This window comes from Aquarana catesbeiana, linkage group LG05 (assembly GCF_042186555.1).
Source record: "Aquarana catesbeiana isolate 2022-GZ linkage group LG05, ASM4218655v1, whole genome shotgun sequence".
Taxonomy (NCBI): Eukaryota; Metazoa; Chordata; class Amphibia; order Anura; family Ranidae; genus Aquarana; species Aquarana catesbeiana.
Window position 1 is genome coordinate 589157464 of NC_133328.1, and position 20489 is coordinate 589177952.

At 43.5% G+C, this 20489-nt stretch overlaps 1 protein-coding gene across 1 annotated transcript in view; it reads left to right on the forward strand.

The window, feature by feature from the left end:
• Window positions 1-7510: 7510 nt before the first annotated feature.
• The window catches only part of EMC2 (ER membrane protein complex subunit 2), a 123932-nt gene continuing 110953 nt past the window's right edge, over window positions 7511-20489 (forward strand). Inside the window, exons 1-2 of the mRNA XM_073632153.1 lie at window positions 7511-7665; window positions 9979-10026. Coding sequence (XP_073488254.1) covers window positions 9987-10026 — 40 coding nt within the window. The 5' untranslated portion in view covers window positions 7511-7665; window positions 9979-9986. The remainder of the gene's footprint in view (window positions 7666-9978; window positions 10027-20489) is intronic.

Genomic DNA, 20489 nt, shown 5'->3' on the forward strand with positions numbered 1-20489 from the left:
CATTTCCCTGTTCTGCCTAGCAACATGACAGAGATCTACTGCTCCCTGTCATCGGGAGCAGTGATTTCTGTCATGTTCTAGTGAGACAATCCCCCTACAGTTAGAATCACTCCCTAGGACACACTTAACCCCTTGATCGCCCCCTAGCGTTTAACCCCTTCCCTGCCAGCGTCATTTACACAGTAATCAGTGCATTTTTATAGCACTGATCGCTGTATAAATGACAATGGTCCCAAAATAGTGTCAAAAGTGTCCGATCTGTCCGCCATAATGTCGCACGATAAAAATCACAGATCGCCGCCATTATTAATACAAAAAAAAAAATTCATAATAAAAATGCCATAAATCTATCCTCTATTTTGTAGACGCTATAACTTTTGCGCAAACCAATCAATATACGCATATTGCGATTTTTTTTTACCCAAAATATGTAGAAGAATACATATTGGCCTAAACTGAGAAAGAAATTAGTTTTTTTATATTATATTTGGGATATTTATTTATGAGATATTTACAAAAAGTAAAAAAGTATTGCTTTTTTGTTCAAAATTGTTGCTCTTTTTTGTTTATAGTGCAAAAAATAAAAACCGCAGAGGTGATCAAATACCACCAAAAGAAAGCTCTATTTGTGGGCGAAAAAAGGATGTCAATTATGTTTGGGTGCCAAGTCGTATGACCGCGCAATTGTCAGTTAAAGCGATGCAGTGCCGTATCGCAAAAAGTGCTCTGGTCAGGAAGGGGGTAAATCCTTCCGGGGCTGAAGTGGTTAAAGTGGAACTAAACTCTCTCAATCAGCATGAAGTGTTTTAATCCATATGGTGACAGTCTTAGTAAATTGATAAGATGGTATATTATATCCACTTGTTTTAAACTTTTTTTGTTTTTGAAAAATTTTTTTATTGAGATTTTTGAGAAGCATAAAATACAAAACAGCCTATTGGCAAAGCTCCCAACTGTCCCTGATTTTGAGGGACTCTCCCTGATTTGAAGCAATGTCCCTCTGTCCCTCATTCCACCTCATTTATCCCTCATTTTGATCTGATCTATATAGTTGTGTATAAAATGCACTTTTTATCTTTCAAAAAGTGTTTCCCAGTGCTAAACCTTTCATCTGATTTCTAAATTGCTGCATTTGTATATTTTAAAAGCCAATATAAAGGAATAGTCGTGGTAAACAAAAGACCTTGTGGATTTAATTAACCTTTTTTTTGGTTAATTCTCCTTTAAGGGGGTGTGGCAGGGGGCGTGTCCTATGCCTACATACATTTGTTAGTAGGTGTCCCTCATTCCCATCTCAAAATGTTGGGAGGTATGTATTGGGCATGCCCAGGCTCGGAACACTTACATAATATAACATAGCTTAGAACAGCCATATCACTAGTACCCTAACTGACAAACCAATAGTGCTCTCCTAAACCTAAAGGACAACTGCGAAGTACGTGTGTTTTAGACCAGACAGGGTGGATCTTCAGGCCTTGTGACATTAAAGCAGGGGGTGACTTGCCTAGTGGGAAAGTTCAGGGTCTGCATTAGTGGAGGGGCTTCAGTCCAATGTCCCACACTTTGTGAAACTTTTTAGGGCATCCCCTCGACAGGTAAGTGGCCTTATATAAGAACAAAAAGAAAAATCCTTAAGCGCTAAACAGTGAACCCATGATGTCTGTGCGGTCTCTCTCAGCCAACATGGAATTTTCACAATTATTTTTACAATTTCCCCATGTCCTTCAATGAACCCTGTATGTAAGTACTTTAACCCCCCTGGCGGTATTCCCAAGTCTGGCTCGGGGTGGATTTTCAATACCAAAAGCGGTATCCCCGAGCCAGACTCGGGATCGCATCGCAGGATCCATGTAGAGGATACTTACCTTGTCCCCTGGATCCTGCGATGTCTCCCCGCTGTGATCTGCGAGCCACTGTGTCTCGCTCGATTCACAGTGCTGAGCTCCGTTCTCTGCGAGCGTTGCGACACACAGGGATGGAGTTCGGCGCCAAATTCAAAAATTAAAACACACAGTATAGATACAGTATACTGTAATCTTACAGATTACAGTACTGTATCAAATAATTACACATCCCCTTTGTCCCTAGTGCTTTGTCCAGTGTCCTGCATGCAGTTTTATATGATATATACTGTTCTTTCTGCCTGGAAACTGGAGATTGTCCATAGCAACCAAAACTGTCTCTTTACATCAAAAGTGGCTTTAGACCAGCTAGAAAACAGCGATAATAAATTAGAATCACTCGCAGAATTGAGTGATAGTGATTTGTGGGGAAATCCATCACCAAACACTAAAAGTAATGACAGCGACAATTCTGCAACTGAGCAAATTTCAGTGTTTTTGATTTGATTACATTATTGAATAATTTTTATTATTATTATATTATTATTTGGTATAATTATTTATAGTTATTTATTATATTATAATTTTTGATTTCATTTTTCAAACTTTACCATACCCGGGATGTCTACTAGACTCTTGTTTGGACAGATTTAAGTGAATTATTCCTAAGAATTACAGGCCTATAATATAAAACGCCAAATTTCTGTGCAAAATAATTGTACCGCTTTCAGCACCTAAAATCTGAAATAATCATACCGCCAGGGAGGTTAAGCCTAAAAAACCCTTTAGTTCACCATGTAAAACTACTTGCCTTTTATGCACCAAAATATAAATACTATGTAACTGTATCTATGTTGCAGATAAAGATAAAGTCACCCAAATGTAAACCTCCCCCAATGAAGGAAAAAAATATATACCAATACATTTCCGAAACATGTCGGGATGTATGCTACAAATTTTCACGGACTGACCTCAGATTGACTCTGGCAGTGCCTGGATTATTAGCTTTGGGTTTGATATATATATCTATGTATTTACTGGTTCATTGGTATACCTTGTATATTTTAATGTCCCTGTTCATGTTTATAAAATGTATTAGATATTGTGTACTCAATAAAAGTGTCACTCAGCTGCCTTTTACTTACTCCACTACTTCTATTCCTGCCTTAAAAGTCCATGGAGGCGGCCCCTGCTGCACTTGTTGCATGTTTCCTCTCTTCAATCGTAGCAACTTATGCCGCGTACACACGAGCGGACTTTCCGGCAGACTTGGTCCGTCGGACCGGACTCCGTCGGACAATTCGATCGTGTGTGGGCTCCAGCTGACTTTTTTTCCCCAAAAGACAGACGGACCTAGAAATAAAACATGTTTCAAATCTTTCCGAAAGACTCGAGTCCGGTTGAAAAATCCGCTCGTGTGTACGTGGCATTAGAGATGACATATTGAGGTATAAGACAATTGTCCATCATAAAGAATCGCTTGAAAAGCAACACGGTGGGGTAACTTGGGAGTGGATGAAATAAAATGGTCTATAGAGACTATATACGGTATGTACAGAAGGGGAGAAATGAACTCACCCCACTAAGTACTTACATGTCAATTAAGTCGAGAACATGTGAACATATATTCACAGTCTACCTGATTTATTCACTTTTACAGTATTGGAGCCCAAATGGTTTTCTTTTTGATCACGTGTTTCCTTTTCTCTGGGGATCATTGTGTGAGTCCGGCTTTCCTGCGTACCCCTTCCTCAGCTCCCGGGATGAACATTTCAAGCAGCCACCAGTTTTCATGTTCACATGGTCTAGACTTAATTGACATGTAAGTACTTAGTTCATTTCTCCCCTCCTTTACATATATAGTCTCCCTCGTGTTTGGGTGTAACATTGGACCATATCATTTTATTTATGTTTTTTTTTTACAGACATTGGTGCACCCGCCCCTGGTGATGTGGTAGGAAACCACGAAACGTTCGTCGGGCCAATTTTGATGCACCAGTTTCTTTTTAGGTTTTATTTCATCCACTCCCAAGTTACCCCACTGTGTTGCTTTTCAAGTGATTCTTTATGATGGACAACTGTCTTATACCTCAGTATTTCACCTCTAAGTTGCTATGAATGTTTTTATGAAAATCTGGGTAATAATATGTGATTGATATGCTTATTTACTATGCATGTCATGTTTTTTAATATATTGAATAAAACATGTCTTCTTATGCCGCGTACACACGAGCGGACTTTACGGCAGACTTTGCCCGGCGGACTTTTCAACGGAGTTTATGACGGACTTTCCGAATGAACGGACTTGCCTGCACACAATCCACCAAAGTCCATCGAATTTGTACGTGATGACGTACGACCGGACTAAAACAAGGAAGTTCATAGCCAGTAGCCAATAGCTGCCCTAGCGTGGCTTTTTGTCCGTCGAACTAGCATACAGACGAGCGGACTTTTCGACCGGACTCGAGTTCGACGGATAGATTTAAAACATGTTTCAAATCTAAGTCCGTCCAACTTTTGAGAAAACAAAGTCCGCTGGAGCCCACACACGATCGAATTGTCCGACGAAATCCCGTCCGCCGGGGAAAGTCTGCCGTAAAGTCCGCTCGTGTGTACGCGGCATTACATTCACTCATCTTTTAGCCATGCTAGCTCTACCTCATTTAACCACTTCAGCCCCGGAAGATTTGGCTGCTGAATGACCAGGCCGTTTTTTGCAATTCGGCACTGCGTCGCTTTAACTGACAATTGCGCTGTCGTGCGACGCTATACCCAAACAAAATTGACGTCCTTTTTTTCCCACAAATAGAGCTTTCTTTTGGTGGTATTTTATCATCTCTGCAGTTTTTATTTTTTGCTTGTAGCGCTGGTAGATTTTTAATCTACTGCTGATAGGTAAATTTAGTGGGTTATCTGTTCATACATAGTCAGATTTGCCTCTGTTCCAGCTCGGCTGTGTTGCATGTAATTTCACACTGTGCCTGTGGGTGTCGTTGTTACTATGGGCCAGTGTTGGAAAGGCAACACATTGAAGCGTACGGGTGCTCCTCTGTCCCGGAGATAACTCGGTGGAGGTGGTCCTCCGAGTTGCATTCTGGGAGAGAGTATTTATGGGACAGACGCCATGTTTTAGGGTTTTTTTCAGTCCACCTGCTGGCCCTCCTGGCCGACAGGTATGCGCTAAGAGTACTACCTCGTGGTCCTCCGATCGGGAGGCCCACGGCGCTGCGGCGTGTGGGTCTGGGGCCTACTACAGCAGCAGAGGAATGGTCCTGTGCTGTCTATCCTATGTGAAGAAGCTGGACAACTGAGAAGATCCCAGGGGAGGACCCGTCATGGAAGGATCATGCAGAGTGCTGGTCTGGAGAGGGGCCTGGTGACTCAGTTGGAGGACGCATCCTAAAGTAATCTTACCACATAGTACTGCCGGGTTGGCCTAAAGGTCCTGGTTCTGTGTTCGTTGTTCATCGGGAACCAATACATCCTGTGGCAGAGGATCGTACTGGTTTTGTTTCAATCAAGTCTGTGGCAGAGACTTTTGTTCGTGCTACGTACTGGCTGCTAGGTTAGTGAGAGAAACCTATCCAGGCGGGCAAAGATTCAACTCTACAGAGAGAGTATATTCAGCTACAAGTTTCAATCCCTAATCCTACACAAAAGAACATTAAGAAAAGGTATTTGAGATTCTCTGCAACTTTCCTTCTACCTCTTTCCTGCTACTTCCTTCAATTTACGTTTATTAAAGCATTGGAAAAGATACTCAAGTGTCCGGTGCCTACATTGTATATGGTAAACTCAACAGGACCCTAGATCCGGTTCTGGTGAAATAGAGGTAAAAAAGGTGACGGTAACAGCCCGCTTAAACCAGCAGCTCCACCGAGAGTTATTGCTACATGCGCTATAAACAAAAAAAGAGCGACAATTTTGAAAAATAGTACTAAATATAAAATTGATGCGCTTTAAATAAATAGTGCACAATATGCTGCTGCGACTAAGCTTAAATCCAGGAATAAAAAATGCATACATGTGAATAAAATAAATAAATAATTATGGTGCTAATACATGTGTTAAAATTGCCAAAATAAATCTTCAAATTGGTGATGTGACGGTGAATATAAATAAAATAATAATAACACTCTGAGTACAATGTCCAGGCAGAGATAAATAGTGGGAGAAAGTAAAAATAATTAAACAGTTCCTTCCCTTAATCCAGATTGATTGACTCACTGGGTTAGATCGTTTGTATCAGGATATTTAGTTTTTCTTGCATCCCACTTAAGCCATAATACTGCTGGTGATTCGGCTCTAAACTCCCGGTCTATTAGAAGCATTCAAATGTGCAGATTGCAGTCAGCCGCTGTGGACGAGGTTTCCCATAGAGAAACAGCTGCTGTTACCCTTCAGGTGTATTGCAGCACTGAACGTCCTAAGCTCCTCCCACGCGTTACATCACTGACACGTGACTTTTTTTTTTTTTTCATCCTTGAAAAAGTCAATTTAACGAACTAACTTTCCTACACTCGATCACACCAAAGTCCGACGGATTCGTATGTGATGACGTACGACCGGACTAAAATAAGGAAGTTGATAGCCAGTAGCCAATAGCTGCCCTAGCACAGGTTTTCGTCCGTCGGACTAGCATACAGACGAGCGGATTTTTCGACCGGACTCGAGTCCGTCGGAAAGATTTGAAGCATGTTTCAAATCTAAAGTCCGTCAGATTTTCGACTGGAAAAGTCAGCTGAAGGTCCGATGAAGCCCACACACGATCGGATTGTCCGCCGGACTCGGTCCGTTGGACCAGTCTGGTCGAAAAGTCCGCCCGTGTGTACGCGGCATAATACCTCTTCCATGGATGGCGGATCAAGCAGCAAAGGGCAGGCATAGTAAGCCCATTAGCTGGTTTAACCCCTGCGGGAACAAGGCCGATGATAGGGGGGGCCACTGGTCCTCCTGTAGGGGGCCCGGGCACACAGGGGGGGCCCAAACAGCATGGGGAATCGGTGTGGAGGGGCAATTACAGATGGATGCCCTGTGTCTCTCTCTGCAGCAGCTGAAAGCCAGTTTCTCTCCCTCCTGCTGACTTTCAGCTGCTGCAGAGAGAAACACAGGGCATCGTTTCTGTGTTTGCTTCCCCGCACTATTCTGCCTGCTTCCCATTCCCCTTGTGTTCCCTTCTGCCAATGTGCCCCCCTTTTTGCAGTGCTGTTAGCTTCCCTCTCCTGCCAGCTGCAGTGGGTACAGGGCACGTGTGTCAGAAACCACGAATCAGACTGAGACAGAAGTACGGGTAAATCACACCTGTTTAATATTATTAAAAAAAAGGTAAACAGAGTATACGTAGTCAAAACAAATTGAGAAAATGTCCCCTCTTCATGTTGATCACTAATAATAACTAGAGATATGAGTGGCTTAAAATGTATGGTGAACATCTGACTGTATTCCTAAAGCAGAACTCTAGTCAAAGCCTTCACTATATACAGTAATCACTTCCCATGAGAGATCCTATAGAGGAGAACACAATGTTGTGGATACAGTGTTAGTGCTGCAAACCAACACGGCTCATTGCCAGCTCTGTATAAAGCTGCCCATCATGCGTTCTCCTATACAGCTCCTCTATCGGCCATAGGACTAGGACCAACACACTGAGGGCATCCCGACCTACTACACAACATCGCTTCCGCCCTGCCCACGTCGACGCGGCGCGTAGGGACGTCGGGGACGTGAGGTCAGCGTGCAGGCGACGTCGAACGTCACGTCCCGGCTTGTCCAGCTCCAGTCATTGGGCTGCAGTGAGATCGGCGATCCGGGGGTGAGGGAGAAGGTGAGGAGAGGGGCCGTTACCGGGGGGTGTCATGAACCGGAGGAGGGGGCGGGGCACTGACACAGCTGTACACGTTGCTCTGTATTCCTCTGTCAGTTTTATACAGAGTCTATCCCTGACAGCCTCTCCTCACATTGTGTCCCCATGTCTGATGAGGCCATAGGACATCCGGTGTCACTGAGTGTATTAGATTGTCAGCTCCTATGATCAGGGCCCTCCCATCCCTCTTGTCTTCAGTTCTACTTCACTGCCTCCCTTTATACTGTAAAGCAATGACACTACATACATCCTGTATAATAATAATAATAATGGCTCAGTATATGTCACTGATTATCCACTTAAAGACCAAGGCCTCCATCACATGGGCTGTGTGTTTTCTCTTTTCTCAGTGGAGGATCGATCGACTCCCTGTACAGAGACCCACCTGTCTGAGCCCCGCTCTCCTCTATGGGGAGATCAGATAACAACAGGAGGCCTGTCTATATTCATCCCATCCGCCACATGGATGGAAAACAGGGGTCACCGTCCATCTGGATTTGGTGGACAGGATTGGATCGGATAGCATCAGGTGACAGCAGACATGTCACCACCGACATCCGCCACTCCATAGAGGTGAATGGAGCGTCCGATCAGGTCCGCCTGACAGATGGAATCGATCGCACAGCATGTGTGAAAAGGGCCCAGGACTTTAATGATACTTTTTTTGTTTACAAGTAGGGTTGTCATGATACCACTTTTTTAGGACCTAGTACAAGTACCGATACTTTTTTCAAGTACTCACCAATACCGCTACTTTTTATTTTTTAATGTCACGTGACAGTGCTTTTTTTTTTTTTTTAGGGGGGGAGTGGTGGACGGTGTCTGTGTGTTTTTTTTATTTTTTTACAATAATATTTTTTTTAATTATTTATTGCAATACTTTGTGTGTGGTTTTTTTTTTTTTTTTTTTTTTTTATCAGCCCTGTTGGGGGCTTTGGTGAGATATCAGGCCCTGATATCTCCCCCTTGAGAAAGAGACCGAGGATAGAGATTTCCCAGTCCCTTTCTCTGTAGCCTCAGCTGCACTGAAAATGAATGGAGAGAAGACAGCAGCTCCTCTCCATTCATAAACTGACACATCGTAATCACAGGAGGTTACAATGTTTCAGTTATGTGAATGGACAGAGTCAGCTGACTGTCCATACAGAAAAGGAAGAGTACCTGGAGAGGGACATCAGCAGAATGGAGGGGGGACATGGAGGCAGAACGGAGGGGGGCACGGAGGCAGAACGGAGGGGGGACACGGAGGCAGAACGGAGGGGGGACACGGAGGCAGAACGGAGGGGGGACACGGAGGCAGAACGGAGGGGGGACACGGAGGCAGAACGGAGGGGGGACACGGAGGCAGAACGGAGGGGGGACACGGAGGCAGAACGGAGGGGGGACACGGAGGCAGAACGGAGGGGGGACACGGAGGCAGAACGGAGGGGGACAGAAACAGAACAGAGGGGGCATGGAGGAAGACCAGGCCAGTTTTCACCTTCCAACACTGAATGACAATTGTGCGGTCGTGCAACTCTCTACCCAAATTACATTTTTAGAATATTTTTTTCCCCACAAATAGAGCTTTCTTTTAGTGGTATTTAATGACTTGCGGACCGTTCAGCCACAATGTACTGCGGACGAGCGGCCGCTGTAGTCAAAGCACCATACCCGGACATCACTGCCTACGTCCGGGTTTAGGGCGCACACATGCATGACCTCCGCCTGGCTCCTGCTGTGATTGTACATGGTGGGAGCCTGTCTGCAATTCCCAGCCAATAATTAACGCCCAGGACCTGCTGATTGGCTGTGTGTATTTACAGACCAGAGACATGTGTTGGTAAAAAACACAGAGCTCTGTACAGAGGGAGGATTTGTCAGTTTCTCATACCCGCAAAGCAGGGTTACATAGTTAGGCTCTATTTGTGTGATATTAATGATTTAAACTTCATTTGGGTACAGCGTTGCATGGCTGCTCAATCGCGAGGTAAAGTAGCGCAGCGCTGAAAAGCAAAAAATAGCCTGGTCATGAAGGGGGTAAAATCTTCCAGAGGTCAAGTGGTTAATCACTACTGGGTTTTATATTTTTTGCTAAATAAACGTAAAAAGACAGACAATCTTGAAAAAAAAAATAAAATTTTTTTTTTTTTTTTTTTATAATTTGTTTCGTAATGCAAACTTGGCCTCACAATGTGTTGGTAGATATACGGATATTCTGATTTCCTGCTTTGATAAATGTGGCCTGATAAAAATTGTAGTGACAGAATGATTTGTGATTTTTGTATTTTGCAGACTAGAAAATGGCAAAGGTTTCCGACATGTTCGATGTGACCTGGGAAGGTAAATTCTTATTTTTTATACCAGTGTAGTGCAGTAAACGGTTTCTACGTTCGTATAGTTTTGGGTGTTCGTCAACAACACCTGTCCAGCCTGTTTATATGGGCATTGGTTAGATAAATTCACAAGTTAAAGTTGAATTTTCAGGCAAGCAGCCTCATTCTAGAGCTGCACGGTTCTGGCCAAAATGAGAATCACAATTTTTTTGCTTAGAATAAAAAGATCTCAATTCTCTCACGATTCTCGTAACGTAAAATCTTTCACATTATACAAAAAAAAATTGGGCTAACTTTACTGGTTAGGTTTTTTTATTTCATTAAAGTAATTTTTTCCCAAAAAATTGCGTTTGAAAGGCCGCTGCACAAATACAGTGTGACATAAAATATTGCAACAACCACCATTTTATTCTCTAGGGTCTCTACTATAAAAAAATATATAATGTTTGGGGGTTCTAAGTAATTTTCCAGCAAAAAAAAAATATTAACTTGAAACCAACAAACGTCAGAAAAAGGTTTAGTGTTTAAGTGGTTAAACTTTCCTCATTTAGGCCCCTTTCACACGATCGGACCGTTCAGGTCCGCCTGTCAGTTTTGACGGCGGACCTGAACGGGCGATCCATGTTAGCCTATGGAGCGTCGGATGTCAGCGGAGACATGTCCGCTGACATCCGACCCCGTCCGATCCGCTAAAAGCAGACGAATGGCTCTACGTCCAGATCCGTCGCTGGCGGATCGGATCGGGTGAGATCTGACGAAAACGGACACGCTGTCCGTTTTCGTCCGATCCCTCCATAGGCGGCAGCGGCGCCTGACAAGCCCCTCCCCGCTCAGTGAGCAGAGAGGGACCTGTCATCCGCCGGCTCAGCGGAGATCAACAGACAGATCTCCCGCTGAGCCGGCGGACCGAGGCGGGCTCCGTAGAAACGGAGCCCGCCTCGTGTGAAAGGGGCCATACACACAAGTCTTTTCCATTGACAAATTGTTACAATGTTTATATTTAAGTTCCCCTGCTAAAGAATGTTGTGATTCTTGGCAGACTACCCAGTTTTTTTTCTTCCTTTCTTTTGATGGCTGTGGCTTCAGAAGAGCAGAGAGAATTCTTTGCATAGAAAGAATCGTGAAACACTTTTGTCAAGATCGCAACGGGGAAAAAATTAAGATAAAGGTTCTTGGCGATTAATCGTGCAGCTCTACCTCATTCCCAACAATAATTAACCACAAAATATGTTCCATGCAAAAAACTTAACTCTGCGCCTTGGAATGCCACCACAATTAACCAGTACTTAAACAAATCAAATAAGTAATTGCTGACACCATGAATCTAAATGAATTCACAGTCACCATTACCAAATCCAGGTAAGGTAATGCTATAACTTTTATTCTCAAAGTAAAAAAACACCCACGGTTCACATGTGATTTAACTTGATAAAGTCCAACAAAACAGTTGTAAAGTAAGGCACTCACTCCTTTTCATGATCGACTGATTGCGCTTTTATCTAGGCACCATTTATCAATCATCAGCTGGGTCATCTGCTCCTTCCCCTTCCAATGTAAAAACTGAAAAGCTAAGAAAAAAAAGATTAAAAAATAGTCTAATATTGCTAAACCACATTTGTTCAATCTTTCTCTGCCAAGAATACTTCTCACAAGCACAAATAATAAACAGCCTCCACAAGCATCCACTCCCTCCGCCATAGCTGCCCAGTCCAGGGCCACGGGTCATTACACGCTAATAGTATCTGTATCTCACCCCGGACTGCTCCTCTCTCACTTCCGGTTGCCATACAGCCATGTCCTGCATGGCGTTTGCATGTTCTCTCTGTGCCTCCGTGGGTTTTTCCTGGGTATTCGAAAGAACAGGAAACCCCCATTGGTGGATGGGAGTTTAAAAGTCACCAAAAACAATGTGATGTATCAAAAATAAGAAACTTATTACAAAAAATATATATTGCATAAAAGACTTAAGTCGTCGGAGACAAAAAAATACATCAATATTGATACATTTGATTAATTTTAGATAGTAAGACACAAATGGGCTTAGTGGATGAACCACAATTTGTTTTGTCTCTGACGACTTAAAGCGGACTTCCACTGGTTTTTGAGTTTATTAACCGGTTCAATACAGGGCATTTTCACCCCCTTCCTTCCCAGACCAATTTTTAGTTTTCAGCGCTGTCGCACTTTAAACGACAATTGCGCGGTCGTGCGACGCTGTACCCAAACAAAATTGACGTCCTATTTCCCCACAAATAGAGCTTTCTTTTGGTGGTATTTGATCACCTCTGCAGTTTTTATTTTTTGCGCTATAAACAAAAATAGAGCGACAATTTTGAAAAAAACACAATATTTTTTACTTTTTGCTATAATAAATATCCCAATTTAAAAAAAAAAAAAAAAAAACTAATTTTTTCCTCAGTTAAGGCCGATACGTATTCTTCTACATATTTTTGGTAAAAAAAATCGCAATAAGCGCAAAAGTTATAGCGTCTACAAAATATGGGATAGATTTATGGCATTTTTAAAAAATATTTATTTATTTTTTTACTAGTAATAGCGGCGATTTGTGTATTATTATTTATTTATTTTTTTCGTGACTGCGACATTATGGCGGACACATCGGACACTTTTGACACATTTTTGGGACCATTCAAATTTATACAGTGATCAATGCTAAACAATTGCATTGATTACTGTATAAATGTGACAGGCAGGGAAGGGGTTAACCACTAGGGGGACACCAGGGGTTAAATGTGTTTCCTAGGGGAGTGATTCTTACTGTAGGGGGTGGGGACTCACAAGGGGAGGAGACCGATCGGTGTTCCCCTGTACTGGGAACACTGATCGGTCTCCTCTCACCTGACAGGGCATGTAAACACACAGATCCACGGTCCTGTTCGGTTTACGGGCAATCGCGGGTGCCCGGCGGCAATCGCGGCCGCCGGGCACACGCACCGGGCCCCGAGCAATGGCGCGGGCGCGCGCACGCCCCCCCTAGACGGCCGGGAAGCCCAGGACGTCATATGACGGCCACCCAGGATGGGAGATCCCATCTCAGGCCGTCATTTGACTATAGGCGGGTAGCGAAGTGGTTAAAAGGCAGCAGCTACAAAAAGTATAGCTGCTGACTTTAAATAAACACACTCACCTGTCCCCCGGTCCAGCGATGTGGCCACCCGAAGCCTCTGTTCTCCACCCTCCTCTTCATGGCGCCGACATTGTGAGTGTGGGTGCCCAGCTGTGACAGTTTGTGGCTTCACAGGCGGGCGCGCACTGCGCATGTGCTCCATCAATAGCCAGGCAATTTTCTGGGACCTGTGACGTGTCCCAGAACATTGCTGGGATGGAGGGTCCTCCTAGGCGGCCAGAAGGAGGAAGTGGGACAGGAAGTCACACTCCAAACCAGGTACCCAGCCCCCCCCCCCCCCCCCCCCCCCTCCCAAAAATGACATGCCAATTGTGGCATGTCAGGGGGCAAGGAGTACTTAAAGTGGAAATTCCACTTTTGGGTGGAACTCCGCTTTAAGTCTTTTATTCAATATATGTTTTATGTAATAAATTTCTTATTTTTGATATAATACGTTGTTTTTGGTCACTTTTAAAGTCCCATCCACCAATGGGGGTTTCCTGTTCTTTCTATTAATCTTGGGATGTGGTGACCTCAAACAAATGACTCCATGGGTCTTGGAACTCTTTTTTTTTTTTTTTCCTGGGTATTCAGGTTTCCTCCTTTTCCAGGTTAGTGATTCTACTATAGCTGTGGTATGCTGAGCATTATCAAGGAGAAGAAAAGGTGCTGCTCACCAACCTAGTGCATTAGTATATATGTGGCCTCTGCCTGCGCCGCTGAGGCCACGTTTGTCTATATATTAATGTACTGGGTTGATGAGTGGAACCTTTTATTCTCCTTGTTAATGTTCTTAAACCTCTGAATGGTGCACTGATGCCAGCTATCTTCTCTGCAACTGGCAGGGAAATCTCTGTCTTAGCTTAGATTGGCACTGCAAGTTTAATTTGCATCACTGTGGGATGCTGAGGTCTGAAATGCACACAGAACCTAAAATGAATGAGGTTGGTGACCGGGTCTGTTTAATGTTATTGAAGGAAACTTGTGGAGCAATATGAAGACTGGCTAGTCTAGTTCATTGGATCCCAAGCTATATCTACAGCTTTAGTAGAATCACTAACCTGGAAAAGGAGAAAAATGAGAATACCAAGAAGAAACCACCCAAGCACAGGGCGTGGATGTATGGCAACCGGAAGTGACATTCCGGATGTGATGAAGGAGCGCTCCAGGTGAGATACTGATGGTATCGGCATGTACTGGCCTGTTATCCCCACTGGGCAGCTTTGGCGGAGGGAGTGATATATGTTGGATGCTTGTAGAGGCTCTTTATTATTTGTGCTTGTGAGTAGTATTTTTGGTGGAAAAAGATTGAATAAAGGTGTTTTAGCAATATTACGCTATTTTGGATCTTTCTTTCTTTGCTGTTGAGTATTTCCATCGGAAGGGGGAGGAGCGGATGACCCAGCTGATGATTGAAAGCGCAGTTAGCCTATCATGGTAAGAGAGGCAATACAATTTGGTGATTGTGTGTCACTGAAGTACGTGGTGAAGTGTGAAAGAGGACAAACCACATGAAGAATTGTTCTATTAGTTTATAATTGTTTTTTTTTTTTTTTTTTTTTTATTAATTGAAATAATTTTTTTTTCAGCTTTGGCTACAGTAGAGGTTTTTTTGCTGTGTTTCTGCAAAACACAAGCGAGGTAGGTGGAGGAATCCTCCCCACTGTGCCATTGTAATCTGACAGCCATCACTCCTCTGCTGCTAGTAAACACTAATCAGTGGCTGCAGCCGCTGACCAACAAAAAATGTCTGACATTCCCATTCAACAGAAGATCAACTTCTGTTTAGTAGGAACAGTCATACATGAATCAAATTTTGTCTGGTCCCTACTGAATCGCCTGAATTTCAATCCATCTGTGGCCAGATTTAAAGTGATTGTAAAGGCTTGTTTTTTCCTATAAGAACAACAAACCTGTTCTACTTATCTGCTCTGTGTAGTAGATTTGCACAGAGCAGCCCGGATCTTCCGCTTCTCGGGTCCCTCTTATGTGCTCCTGGCCCCTCCCTCCTGTTGAGTGCCCCCACAGCAAGCAGCTTTCTATGGGGGCACCTGAGCTGAGTCACAGCTGATTGTCCATTCAGACACTGAGCCCTGACCCGGCCCCGCTCTTTTTCTTCCCTGATTGGCTAGCTGACTTTGACAGCAGCGGGAGCCAATGGCACCGCAGCTCTATCTCTGCCAATCAAGAGGGAGTATCTTGGGTGACTAAAACAGTTGTGGACATTATTAGACAGAGCTGGACTTCAGGTAAGTGTTAGGGGAGGCTGCTACACACAGACTTTTTATCTTAATGCATAGAATGCATCAAGATAAAAAAAAAATCTTCTGCCTTTACAACCCCTTTAAACAAGAATCTGTTACTTTGTAGAGATTTTCTGACTTTCTGTTTCATCTCTAGGGCAGTAAATAAAGGAAAATATCCCAATAGGGCACTTATAGCAGCAAAAACAAACAAACAAAAAAAAAACCCTGACTCGTCGTCTTAAAGTGGTTGTAAACTCACTTTGTTAATTTCAAGGCAATATGTTCGATAATGCTATGTGCCCAGTGTGTGCTTTATTAAAAAATATTTCATTCTGTACCTTATTTCTGAGCGCCGCTCACGTGACCACCGCTGCTCCCTCTCCCGATCTGACGGCTACAGCTGAAGGAGCTGAGAAATAATGTATACAACAACATTTTTTTTAAAAGCACACACACACACTGGGCACATAGCATTATTGATCAGATTGCCTGTAAATTACAAAGTTAATTTAGCAGCAGAAGGGGAGGGGTGGGCACTGACACAAGCTGACAGACGGGGAGGGGGGTGCATTTTGCTGTTCATGCTTTAAAGGAACAGGATCAATTTTTTTGGGGGGTAACAGATGTTTTAACCCTTCCCTGCTTTATTCAGTGCTGAAAAAGTTTTGCCTATACATACTGTAAAAAAACCTAAGTCAGCTATTTTACCTGCTAAAGGATTTGCCATTCTGTTGACTCATTCTTACAATTTTCTCATCCCTGCCACACAGGATAAGTTGGTTCCTTGGCCTGTACTGCATGAGAGGGACAGCGATGTTTAAAAACACTCCCTCCTGTATGCTGGTTTGGCCCTGGGGCAGCACACACATGATGTCCCTCTGCTCACTCTGCTCTTTTCTCCTATAAGCATGTTCATAGTCAGGAAATGCACACTACAACAGAGCCTGACTGGCTTCTAGTGTGGCTCCTCTATCTCAGTTTCTGTACAGGGGATTGCAGGAGGCTGCTATCAAGACTTTAACCACTTCAGCCCCAGAAGGATTTGCCCCCTTAATGACCAGGCCATTTTTTGTGATACAACACTGCGTCGCTTTAACTGACAATTGCGCGGTCGTGCGATGCTGTACCCAAACAAAATTGACTTCCCTATTTTTCCCCACAAATAGAGCTTTCTTTTGGTGGTATTTGATCACCTGTGTTTTTTTTTTTTTTGTGCTATAAACAAAGAGCCACAATTTTGAAAAAAATAAAATGTTTTTTGCTATAATACATATACCAAAAAAAAATATTAAAAAAACTAATTTATTCATCAGTTTAGGCCGTTCTATATTCTACGTGTTTTTGGTAAAATCGCAATAGGCGTCTATTGATTGGTTTGCGCTAAACTTATCATGTCTACAAACTATGGGATAGATTTAGGGCTTGTATTTATTTTTTTATTGTTTTTACTGGCAATGATCTGCATCCTTCTTTTTTTTTTTTTTTGCAGGACTGTGACATTGCGGCGCACAAATCTGACCCCAAATGACACTTTTTGGGGATCAGTTACATTATTACATTTATCAGTGCTATAAAAATTGCAGGGAAGGGGTTAACAGTAGGGAGTGATAAAGGGGCTAAATGTTTTCCCTCAGCGTGTTCTAACTGTAGGGGAGATGGGCTGGCAGAGACATGACAGAGATCACTGTTCCCGATCACTGGGAATAGTAGATCTCTGAGATGTCTCCTGTCAGAATGGGGATCTGCCTTGTTTACAAAGGCAGATCCCCATTCTGCTTCTGTACTAGGTGATCACAGGTCGCTGGCGGACATCAAGTCAACCCGTCCCGCGGGCACACTCCCGCAGTGTGCAGCCACGCTCCCGCTATGGCGCCCGCGTGAGCCGCTGTACAGCTATGGTAATTTGTGCAGGAGAGCCGACCTGCTGCCGTATAACGACAGCGGCTGGTCGGCAAGCGGTTAAAGTACTTACACTTTTTACATTTGATAAACTTTCAGTCAATAAACCTTAGTATCGTGCTGCCATGTGTCATAGTTTTAACAGATTTATACTTGTACATGCTTATAAATACCATGTTTTGCTTGATGTCCTCCTCTTTAAGCAGAGGTCCCAGGAGCCCTCTTTTCTGAGGACTTCAGGTCTCCCTGTGGTCAGATTCTAGACAGCTGCAGCCAGGAACAGATTGAGGAATGTCTCTGTAAAGTTTTCTTTAAACTTTACAAAACTATGGAATAGGATGGCCCACCTAACTATCCACTCACTCCGTCTCCAATCAGGCAGGCCCTTGCACTTCATCAGGGAGGTCCAACCTGCGGCCCCAGAGTTTAGCATGTGGCCCGGGCCTGTCAGGAGAGATGCCGGGGATGCCATGCAAACATAGCAGCTGTGGCAGCCTACACTGACAAGCCAGGCAAATGCATGCCTGGAGGGATGCCATGCAAACATAGTTGATGGGTGCAGGCTGTATGTGCTAATGAGGTCAGCTGGTAAACTGCTTCCTGTGTCTTAGTGGTTTCTATGTCCTAAAGCTACATACCAGGAAGTCATAAAGTTTTTTTGGGTCATAGCAGGGCTAAGGTATGCCCTTCTTTCAAAAATCAAATAAATCTTTTATTTTTCTGTAACCGAGGTACATATGGGAGCCGGAGTTTAGAAGATAAAAAAAAAAAAAAGAAGTGAATTTAGCCCACAGTGCCCCATACTGTCCACGTGGTGTTTTTGTCCACAGAATGACCTTTTTCCCCCAATCATTTTCTGGCACAACAACCTGAGAGATGATTGGTTCCTTTTGATTAAAGGTAAAACACTCCACTCATCTCCCAGTGTAGGTTGTTTCCTACTATCCAGGAGCAGCATAATATTTGTTTATCCTGCCTGGATGGTTTTTGGGTCAGCGGTCTCCCTCTTGATTCAGATGCATCTGTTTTGTCATGGCTTGGTCTTCTGCCTGGATCTTTTTTTTTCCTTCCTGGATCTTGACCACCGGGTGGTTGTAAGGGGTAGACTCCTGAAGAACTGGCTGCCAAGCCCTATCTTTGTCACCCCTTTGGGAGGGGTGGTGGGGTTGACAGGGTGGACATTGAGGATAATCACCAACATTTTTTGTTTGTTTATTACAGGTACTTTAGATACATATATTGTACATTCACACCAGTCCCTGCCCTCAAAAAGCTTACAATCTAAAGTCCTTAACTCACTTTCATACACATACTAGGGCCAATTTTGACAGGTGCTAATTAACCTACTAGCATGTCATTGGAGTGTGGAATGAAACTGGAGTGGGTGGAACCCACACAGGCACAAGGAGAACATGCAAACTCCGTCCAGGTAGTGTTGGGGTTGGGATTCCAACCAACGACCCTAGTGCTGCTAGGCTGATGTGCTAACGAATTAGCCACTTTGCTGCCCAATTATCCTTCCTCAATGGCCTTTGGGTCAGCGGTCTTACTCTTGAATCAGGTCCACCTGTTTTGTCATGCTTTGGCCTTCTGGCTGGATTAGAGGGTTCCCCTCCTTTTTTTTTTTTTTTCTTTCCAGGCTCTTAATCACCAGGTGGTTGTAGGGGGTCGAGTCCTGAAGAACTGGCTGGTAAGCTCTGCCCTCCTCCATCTTTTGAAGGGGGCTTTGACAGGATGTGTTCCAGAGCATCTAGGACCACATGGAGTCCTGGGGATTACTGCCTAGTAGGCGCATGCCTCTAAAGCTTCAGTTTCAGGTCAGTTCTGGTGCTTTTGATTTGAGCCAGGACTGGGATGGTATAGGGGGGTTTGCCATTACCATCCTGAATGGAGGGAAAGGATGGCAAGCTGTAATGACCACCACAGTCAAGTCCACATGTTGCTTCTGCGCACAAAATGAGGGTTTTTACACTGCGTGTAGTTTAGACTTCTGTATGGTGAACAGTGCTTTCTTTGTGCACTTTGTAACATCTGCTTGTTTAGAATCTGTCTTATGGCAGAGTGTCAGCATGCAGTCTAGTAACAGGTGATCTATATTAGCATTTGCTGTAAACATCACAACTAATAAAGTCTTCTTTAATAAAGAAAAAAAAACTTGGGGTCTGTATCTATATCTGAAAGGCCCACAGAAAAAAAAAATGGTATATTTTCCACAAAAGAGATGGAATATTCCCGACCAGATAAAACAAGAAGAGAGCCAGGTTAAATAAGTGATCTGAAACAGCAGCATCCAAAAGGAAGTCTGGGAGCACTAAATTTTCTATGTGGAACATCATATAATTTTTTTTTTTTCCTTCGGTATTTCCGATTGAAAGAAAATACAGTTTTAGTAAAGCTTTTAATGCCGTCTTAAGTACTGGCTGCAATTAGACATGTTTTTCTTGACTTAAGTGCTGTTTTACAGTTAATTTGAGAAACTCATCTACTCTTAAAATAAAATTGAAGGGAATTGATAACCACGGTTTGCCGTACAGTCTGTTTGTTTTGCTATGAGACATAAAGTAGTGCAGTGAGCCCATAATTCACTCCTACACACCACTTCACGCATTGCATTTGGTTGCATAGGTCACATCAGGTAACAAGTAGAAAGCACAATGCTTTCATATTTAATAATCGTGGCTAAATCAGTTTAACACATACCATTCCATGGCCCATTGATAATCTGCAGACTGATTGCTGCTGGTCTTTAGTCGGTTTTAAATAAATTGTAGCATTAACGTGATTCTAAAGGCATTTTTTTTCCCTTTCAAATAACAAACATGTTATACTTACCTGCTCTGTGCAATGGTTTTGTACAGAGCAGCGCTGATCCTCTTCTAGAGCCGCCTTTTCTGATTGCTTGTGCATGCTCAATATTGGTCTGGCTTTCTGTGTCCATTGACACACGCAGCTTGGCTCGGCCCATGCCCCCCCCAGCTCTCTTCTAAATGCCTTGATTGACAGCAGCAGGAGGCGGTGGCTCCTGCTGCTGTCTCTGTGTCCAATGAGGAGCCAAGAGAGCCTCTGCTCTCGTGCACATTGCTGGATTGAGATCAGGCTCAGGTACGTATTATCAAAAAGCTGTATTTGAACTCCAATCAAGTCACTTTACCTGAGAAAATCTCATCTGTCTGCTGCAGGCAGGAGGAAGCATTTTGT